Source organism: Macadamia integrifolia, chromosome 10 (genome assembly GCF_013358625.1).
Source record: "Macadamia integrifolia cultivar HAES 741 chromosome 10, SCU_Mint_v3, whole genome shotgun sequence".
NCBI lineage: Eukaryota > Viridiplantae > Streptophyta > Magnoliopsida > Proteales > Proteaceae > Macadamia > Macadamia integrifolia.
The window spans coordinates 14,378,590-14,388,411 of NC_056566.1; the positions used below are offsets into that span (position 1 = coordinate 14,378,590).

Here is a 9,822-nt window from a genome sequence, read left to right on the forward strand (position 1 = left end):
GGCCGATTTCCTCACATGGTGGAGAAGAAAACAGAAATCAGTTTGCTGCAAAGAGGCATGGATCATGGGGTTACTAACAGTGGCTGATCACATTTGGCGCGAAAGAAATATAAGAAGGCATGATGGCAAGGAACGACCGGCAAGATACCTGAAGCAGATGATTCTAGAGGATATTCAGTTTGCTAAGCCAAGCACTAAAGGTGAAGTAAAGACAATGTCCGATCTCATTTGCTGCAGGAAGCTTGGTATTCCGATTCAGCGATCTCCACCAAAAGCAATCTTAGAGGTTTTCTGGTGTAGACCCGAGGCAAATTGGATTAAATTGAATTTTGATGGAAGCTCAAGGGGGAACCCAGGTCGTGCAGGTGCAGGAGGAATTTTTCGTGATCACAGGGGAGGCGTTCTTGGATCCTACAAAATTTTTATGGGTGTCTCGGGAGTCTTCGAAGCTGAAATCGAAGGCCTAATGGTGGGGCTGATGCGTGCTAGGGAGATGGGCTTTCCACGTCTGTGGGTAGAGACGGATTCTAGTGCTGTTGCAATCTCTATCCAGCAAAATAAAATTCCATGGTTTGCGTTACAGAGATGGATATTCCTCCAGCCATATTTGGAGAGTATAACATGGAAAATAACTCACAACTTCAGAGAAGCGAACTCAATTGCCGACTACCTGGCTAGAGATGCGGCGAAGACAGGGATATCAGCCATAAATGTTGACTTTCCTGCCAACATTAAGGATTTCATCAGAAGAGATGCTGATGGCAGACCAAACTATAGATTTGATTAGTGGGATTCTCTTTCCCCTGCTGATGGCAATGCCGAAGGTGGGGGTCAGGGAATCGATTTTAATTTTGATCCACTCTATTTCTCAGTTTGATGTAGCTCTGTAATTTCTTCCTTTTTTCTTCCTTTTTAATATAATGACTTTCTAGCGAAAAAAAAAATGTAGCAATGGGATAGGTGTACAAGATTGTTCTTGTGCAAGAACATAATCATCCACGCTCACCAAATGGAGCCACAATAATGAAAAACGGAAGTAAAAGGTTTTGCTAAGGCTAGTTCTTGATAGAGAAGATGATTAAGAATCTAATATCAAATTTGTCTTGGGCCATTTCAGCCGGGAAATATAAATTATTTTTAAGAGAGCTCAAGCAGGCGAACTTGTTCATTGAAAAACAAAGGAAACACTATAACCTCAATCAAGGACGATGACCAACAAAAAGAAATAAAAATAGTCATAAATTTGGACCCTTTTATATTATTAAATAGAAATAGGCATATACATCTCCATGCATTAAGGAACTTGGCCAAGCCACTACGTCGTAGATGGCTTGCCTTTATTGTTATTTTACACTCTAAAAATACAAATTATAAGGCTCTATAGATGAAGAAGAATAAGAAGAATGATGGTGAAACACACACACATACACAAACATACATAACTCTCTCTCTCTCTCTCTCTCTAAGCGTAGTTGCATATACCCAGTTCACAGGAGTACCCTTTCTTGCACTTGATGTTGCATTGCCCACAATGCTTCTTGTTGGAGGAAGGGTTGATACATTTACCCCCACAACATATCTCATTGTACTTGCACTTCTTCCCACAAAACCCACAATTGAGTCTGTCTGTTTTCACATTGACACATTTCTTGCTGCAGCAATCAGGTCCAGGGCTACCCTTAGCTCTACATATCCTAGGATATTTGTTACAAGTCATTTGCTGCCTAGGGTTGCTGCTGTAATTTTGTTTCAGGAACCTACCCATTCCCCTCAGAGAAGATGAAGAAGATGATGGTTGTTCACCATTATCTTCTACTTCTACTTCTGCTTCTTCTTCTTCCTTTGGCATTGCTGCTGTGATGCCTATGATTAAGGCCATGGCTATTGCTAGAACAAAGAACAACTTAACCAACTTCATGGTTGGTAAGGGGAGTGGAAGGAATTAGAAATTAGAATGAGGGAAGAGGGAAGAGGGAAGAGGGAAGAGGGAGACGAGGGTATAGATGAAATGAATGGTGGGTCTGAAGAGTGAGTTTGATGGGTTTTTATAGAGAAGTTGGCGAGAGAGAGTTGACATGAAGGGCTAAAGGGGACGAGGTGGGCATACCGTTTACGTTTTGCATTTTTTTTTAGTGGGTTGGTCTATTTCAACGGCTACGTACGAAACTATGAAACCAGAACGTCATTCAAATACCAAATGAGACTTAACCTCTTACTAAGAACAGCAACAGCTAGCAAGGTTAGGCAACATTTCATTAACATCATTAAATTCTTTTATAGAAATGGACTAGGATAGACTATTGTAGCCTGGCGGTTGGAAATCCTACATAAGGTATTTCTGTGAAACAGTGGATGGTAGACTAGCCCTAATATGGAGTTGGAGTTCCAAAGGTCCAAGTACAGTCTGGTCTGATGAGATTGGTCGAACCGAATTCAGGTTTTAGGACCCAGTTTTTATTCACCCAGGTGAAGGATGAATCCCCTCACCATTGCCATCGCTTATACCTAATTGAACCAGGGTGGGGTAGTGCGTTTTTTTTATCTGTAGAATGGGGGTTTATGATGACATAGAAATTCAATCACATGATCAAATCACCAGGGTTGGGGGGATTCTTCCTTTTTCAATTGTGAAAGAAAATTTTGTCCAAGATTTTAAATATAATACTTTGAATGGAGACGGGAGATCAACTACATAGTTAGTGGAGAGAGAATAATGTGAGTTTACATGGTCAGAATCCAAGAGGACATGTGAATGCATCCCTACACGCTTGACGTGGGGATCTTTTTTTCTTACTTTGAAATATATTAGAAAAAGTTGTGGATATTCAAAAGATTAATGAAAATGTTTTGTCTCTTAAAACAAGTATAAAAGATGTTACCATAAAAAGAAAAAAAAAAAGCATTTTTCAGCCAAAAAAAAAAACATAAAAGAAAAGTTAGATTGAGCTAAATAAGGTCAACACATGTAAAGTGTATCTAATAAATCCTGCTAAACTGCTAAAATAACAACATCATTCTATCTCCATAAAAAAGGTTACTAGGAATGCCAATGGTTAATAATTTGTTATAAAACCGGATTGCGGTGGCCTGGACCATTGGTTTGACACAGTCCAACCATGAACCATCTACCTAGTCAATTGGTCTTTCAGATTATCAATTCAGGTGGCCCCATTAGCATGAACGTGGAGCCCACACTCAAGATGAGTCAGATGAGGGTTAATTTGGTCAGTCAACTGAAGAAACACAAGTCAATAAAAATTTGAGTTAACTGATCATTTCTTAAACTTGGTGAATTTTCACGACTCCTGAACAGGTTCATGCCTTTTTTTTACCAGCCCTAGGGGACTTAACAAGTCAATTTACTTCGACCACTTGGGTTTCCTCAACAAGGATGAGGAAACGGCTTGTCACTCCCTGGGAAGTGAGAAGTTGCTTCATCATTTTCTTGGAGCTCAACAAGGAAACAATTTAACACTCCCTGGGAAGTGAGAAGGTGTAGGAAAATTATGTGTCAAATTATTGAGAGAGCAAACCTAAGTGTCACCTTTGTATAGGAGAACTTTCAATATATACCTGCGTGGAATTATCATATATAGACCTGTAATAGAAATTGTTAGAAAATTGGTGGGCTGAGTCATGTCACTTGACAATGTCCTTAAGATCGTAGATGCCCCCTATGGTGCAACTGGGAATAATGCAAATCAGCCTTCAAGATAAAACAGCCCGACTACTGGACCCCTTCGAATGCTATAGGGCTATGCTTAAACTAGAAAACAAAACACACTCACAAATATGACTTGTAAAATAAAAAAGAACAATAGAGTTGCAACACATCTATGGATGGCTTCAGACTCAAAAGAGACTCAACTTCTATTACCAAGGCTAAAGCCTTCTCACCTCTAACTATAAAACATTAGAGAGAAAGAATTAAGGGAATTTAAGATGATGAATTAAGAAGATACTTTATTATAAGGAGACTTTAAAACTAAGGGAAAACTGAGACAACATAAATCTTTAGCAACTGAAGAGTTAATGAGCCTTAAAGAAGAGAATAAAATGTCTCCAAAACTGAATTGACAAGAAAACGACAAGGTATAAAACTTGTGAAATTAACTTTGTATTTAAACAACTATTAAAAACTATTTTGAGTCTTCATTTGTTTTAAATACTTGTTTAAAACCAACAATTCTCCCACAAGATTCAAAATACTGGTAAAAATAATTAAATACAAAAATATATATATATATATATATATATAGTCTGAGAACATTAGAATGGCAGGACGCATCATTGCAGATGTCTTTTGTACTTGAATCTACACTAGGTCTAATAAGCCATGCTACAGAGTACAGGTGAAGCCAGACTTCTTGAACTTTTCCTCATTGGTGTAGCCGACTGACTTACTATCCATATCCTACCACCCGACGCCATAATCGCTCTTTTTTATATTGTGGACAATTTTGGCATTTGTCCCCATCTTGGAATCATGAATGTTTAGAGAATCTTCCCTTAAAATTCCCATCTGAGGTGGCCACACCCCTTACATCTACTTAAGTTAGCTCATAGTATACACCACAGTTAACATACCCCCATCTGACATGAGCATTGGCCAACTAAGAGTTTCATTACTCATCCTCCTTCTCATTGTGGTGAGTACTATCTTCCACATCTAATCCTGAATAAGCATATGTAATCAAATCATCAAGTGATTTCGTTTTTATCCTTTGAACCTAATTCCAGGGATCTCCTATCACATAGGTTGGTTGTCCATCACTTTGATTTATGACATGGGCCTTTAAGCCTATTCCTTTAGATGTCTTTTGAATAACTTTGATGAGCTAAGGCCTTGTAAGCACGTCTACTTCATTCCTCCTTGACTTTGAAAAGTCGATATCAATGGTACGTACCATTATTTCATTTTACCTCACCAAGTTATGTTTAAGAATATATGTCTTTACTTACCATTACAAATCTTGCTTTTAGCCTTTGTAATGACCGCCCGACTATCGTAATGTAAATACATTAGAGGCACAGACATAGGCCATAATGGTATATCTATTACTAGATTCTTTAGCCATTCAGCTTTAGATCCATTTTTTTTAAGCTTCAAATCAGCTTCTATGGTGGAACGCTTGACTATCATAATGTAAATACATTAGAGGCACTGACATAGGCCATAATGGTATATCTATTACTAGATTCTTTAGCCATTCAGCTTTAGATCTAATTTTTTCAAGCTTCAAATCAGCTTTTATGGTGGAACTTATATCATAGGTTAATTTAACTGATTTTCAAGAAATCACCCACCAACTAAAATGAATATATATATATATATATATATATCTATTAGTAGCTAAAGTTTCCTAGGAATCAAACATCCAGTTTGTCTCACAAAATCTTTCAAGACTAACTAGGTTACCAAAATAATATAAACTACAATCCACAATATCTTTTAATTACCTTAACAACCTGATTGAATGCATTACAATATTTCATTCCTGGATTCACAGTATGTTGGTATAACTTTCTAATAACATGAGCTATATCAGATGTTATACAATTTATTCAAAAGAAATCAACAACAGAAATATGGCATTTCTTTTGTGAAACTTGTTCACTCTTTTTTTTTTCTTTATAAATAATCATCAACAACAAAATGTGTCAATGCTGATATATAATCAAAATGATAAAACATTTTATCAACATAATGGGCTTGAGAATTATCTCATATTATCCTCTAATGATTTTAATTTTCAAAATCATATGAACTTCTCCCATGTCTTTAAGGTTGTAGAAGGTTCTCTATTGTTTTTCACATACACATTATCCAGCCTCATTATCAACATATAAAAATACTTTGTCCTTGTGATAATCACTATAATCACATCTACCAACATAATTCAGATAAAACCATAAAACATTATCAAGTTTTATGTTATTGTGCAGGTGTTAATTTTAAGCCACACAAACATTCACATGTCATTAAACCTTGTGATTTTTGTTCATGTATAGCTTTCATTTGAAGCCTTTGACTACTAGCCTAACCTTAAATTTATCAACTGATCTATCAAATTTTAATTTTAAACTATCAAATTTTAATTTTAACTTAGATATCTATTAAGCATATTAACCTTCACACTATAGGATAGATTAATTAATTTAAACAATTATTGAGTTTAACTTATCTAATTGTTTTCTTCTATAATATTAAGAGATGTTATATCCTCTTGACAAATCAGAGGAACATTATTAATAAAGTTAAGTAACTATGTCATCTCCCAAAAGATCAGCTAGCTAGGGTTGAGAGAGAGAGAGAGAGAGAGAGAGAGAGAGAGAGAGAGAGAGAGAGAGCTGAGACGAGTAATGATACTAGAATCGGACATGAGCCAAAGGATGGCTGGCCTCCGGATCGTGGTAGACAGGCTTTGATTACTGATTTTCTGAAACCAGATTTTTCAAGGAAGGATTCTAGATCGGCTTCTGCTAATAATGATTCTAGATCTGTAGAGGGAGGTGAGGTTGATCGGGTCAAGGATGCAGATGAAAATAGGGAGGAGGTGCGACGATCCTACTCTACTGTGGTGGGTCATGCCTTGCCGGAAGTGGGAACTTTACCCGATCCTATTCACGCTGGAGCCTACACCAAGATCATAATCCCACAAGATGCCTATGAGGAAAGACTGCTACGGTTCAGGTTTGCATTGATCGGGAGGACGAACTTTAGATACCTTTCAATGGATGACATTCGAAAGGAGGCGAAGGAGAATTGGAATCTAAAAGGCGGAGTGAAGATGGCTCCTATGGGGAAGGGGTATATTCTTTTACAATTTGAAAGGGAAGGAGACATGGCAGCCATGTGGAGACGAAGTCTTACAAGAATCCGTGGGCAGATCATCAGATTCCAGCCTTGGAAGGCAGATTTTGATGTTCATGCCAAGAACATCAAAACCAAGTTGGTTTGGATCAGATTCCCTGACCTGCCACTGGAATACTGGCACGAGAGGATTCTGCTAACAATGGCCAAGGCATCAGGGAGACCTGTGGCACTGGACAGAAGAACTCGATCTGCGGCAATGGGCGCCTTTGCGAGAGTCCAGGTTGAGGTAGAGATTGGAGCTACCAGACTCGAAGAAATCCAGGTAGAACGAAGGCAACCAGGAACTAACGAAACATTCTGGTTCAAACAAAATATTATATATGAAGATGCCTTGATCAGATGTGGTTTCTGCAAAAAAATGGGACATTCTGTCCATGTATGTAGAGTGAGAATGGACGCAGAGACCAGGAAGGAGTCGCAGCGCAAAGAGACTATTCCAGGGGCGACCTATGTAGATGAAGAGGAAGGCGTCCAGAGCAATGGTCACCGGAATGAGAACAGTGGCCGCCGGAATGAGCAGAATCCGATGGCTGGTGCGTCTAACTTGGAAAGATTTTCCTTACTTTCGAAGGAACGATCTCCTTCCATGTTTGACTCGCACACTTTAAGGAACATTGATGGAAAATCAGTTATGCATAATTTGAATGGAGACATACAAATATGCCTTCCATTAGAAGAAGAAGGGAATATGGAAGGAAATAATCTAGCTGACACGAATAACTTGGATGATGGGGAGAATGACTTGGATGATGGGGCGGATTCTATGGATGGATCGGATAATGGGTTGGTTGGCGGAAATATATGGGTCTCTTATGGGTCAACGTTCCTATTCCCTACCCACACGAAATGCTGTTTCACCTTGTGAGGCTGGGAATAACACCCATAGGGCCATACAAGAGAAGGAATCTTCAAGCTCCATTTACCATGGTAGTGGTGATCGGGTGATGACCCTGACTAGGCATGGCGAGCAACATGAGACTGGTCAGTGCCAAGCACTGCAATGGTACAATAATGTCATCTCGTCATTCAACCCTCTCGAGATTAATGGTGGCACGGTGGTGGTTAATCATAAGGAGGTAGAGCAGATAGACAAAACTCTCTGCGAAAGGGAGGCTTTGGATCTGGTTCCTGGAAGACAGGGAAAGGGGAAACACCTGACCAATACAGAGCAGACTTTGCGAAAGTCTGGCCGTATTGCCTCATCAAAAAATAGTAAATGAAAGCCCTCTATTGGAATATTAGAGGGATAAAGAAGGCTGCCGCAAGGTTAGCTTTGAGGAATATTTTAAGGGATAAAAGACCTGATTTCCTTTGCATTGCCGAACCTATGATTCCCTCCGACGCCTTTCCTACGTTGTTCTTCAACAAGCTAGGTTTTGACCCTGATTTCATCCATAATGAGCGTCTAGGCGGAGTCTCAAATCTATGGCTGATTTGGCGAAGAGGTGTAGCAAAGCCTGTTGTGCTATCGTCTTCTGAGCAGCAAATCTCTGTCTCTGTGCAATGGGCTCAGGAAATTTTCATCTTATCTGTAGTGCACGCCAAATGCCTAAGAGCTGCTAGAAGAGAATTGTGGACCGACTTGGTGGCAACCCATCCTGGGCCGACTACTCCTTGGATGATTTTTGGAGATTTCAATGCCACCCTTCTCTCTTCTGAAAAAAGGGGGCCTGGAATTTTCAACTTAGGGTCAGCGGGAGATTTTGGCGCAATGGTGGATACTTGTTCACTAATTCAAGTTCCTTCGCAGGGAAGGAAATTCACATGGACTAATAACAGGAGAAGGGGCCATGTCTCTGCAGTGCTCGATCGAAGCTTTTGCAATGAGGCCTGGATTTCTTATTTTCAAGAATGTCACCAATTTGTCTTGCAGAGAGTGGCGTCTGACCATACTCCCATTCTGGTGGTGTCTGAAGGCTCTGAAAGACCAAAAAACTGTCCTTTTCGCTTCCAGAGGTTCTGGGCAGACCATGAGGGCTATCTAAATGCAGTTAAGTCCTCCTGGGTGAATGACATTCCTGGATCGCCAATGATGGTTATGGCTCAAAAATTAAAAAGATTGAAGGTCTTTCTGCGCTCCTGGGCAAAAGAAAATTTTCCAAATTTTAATTTGGAGATGATGGAAGCAAAAAAATGCATGGAGGAGATCCAGACTGAAATTGACAGAGATGGGATAAATGACTCAATTTATGCCAAAGAAGCTGATGCAAAGACCAGATATCTGAAGGCCCTGCAAAATTATGAGAAATTATGGGCTGAAAAATCTCGTTCTAGATGGAGGAATCAAGGAGATAGATGCTCAAAATTTTTTCACATCTCAGTGAAGATTCGGCGAATGAAGAACTCCATTAAATCTCTGAAGATGGTTGATGGGACCCTGATCTCTGATAGAGAGCAGATCAAGGAATATGTTGCGGGTTATTATGAGCGTTTTCACAAAGGTACTCCCCTTACCAATCACATGGATTTATTGCAATGCATTCCTAATGTTTTGGAAGAATGGGATAGAGGTCGATTAGATGGTATTCCCTCTGACTCTGAGATTAAGAATGCGGTGTGGGATCTTGATTCAGATAATGCTCCTGGTCCAGATGGATTTCCTGGAGCTTTTTATAAATCATGTTGGGACATCATATCTTCAGATTTGTGCAATGCTATCAGATGGTTTTTCAGAACTGGGTTCATGCCTTACGGCATTAATAATAATTTCCTGGTTTTGATTCCTAAAATTGAAGGAGCACTATCCCTAGAAAAATTCAGGCCATTGTGCATGGGAAATTTTTTATGCAAAATAATATCAAAGATTCTGGCTATGCGATTATCGTGTGTTCTTCCAAAAATTATCTCTGAGGAGCAGGGGGCCTTCCAGAAAGGGAAGATCATTCATTCCAACATATCACTTGCCTCGGAGCTGGCAAACATGATGTTTGCATCCACAAGAGGTG

At 39.3% G+C, this 9,822-nt stretch overlaps 1 protein-coding gene across 1 annotated transcript; it reads right to left on the reverse strand.

Moving 5' to 3' along the window:
* Positions 1 to 1,332: 1,332 nt before the first annotated feature.
* LOC122090745 (stigma-specific STIG1-like protein 1) lies at positions 1,333 to 2,001 on the reverse strand. The gene has a single exon (XM_042660446.1). It carries the CDS (start codon positions 1,916 to 1,918, stop codon positions 1,463 to 1,465), a length of 456 nt encoding a protein of 151 aa, XP_042516380.1. The 5' UTR covers positions 1,919 to 2,001; the 3' UTR covers positions 1,333 to 1,462.
* Positions 2,002 to 9,822: the final 7,821 nt, after the last annotated feature.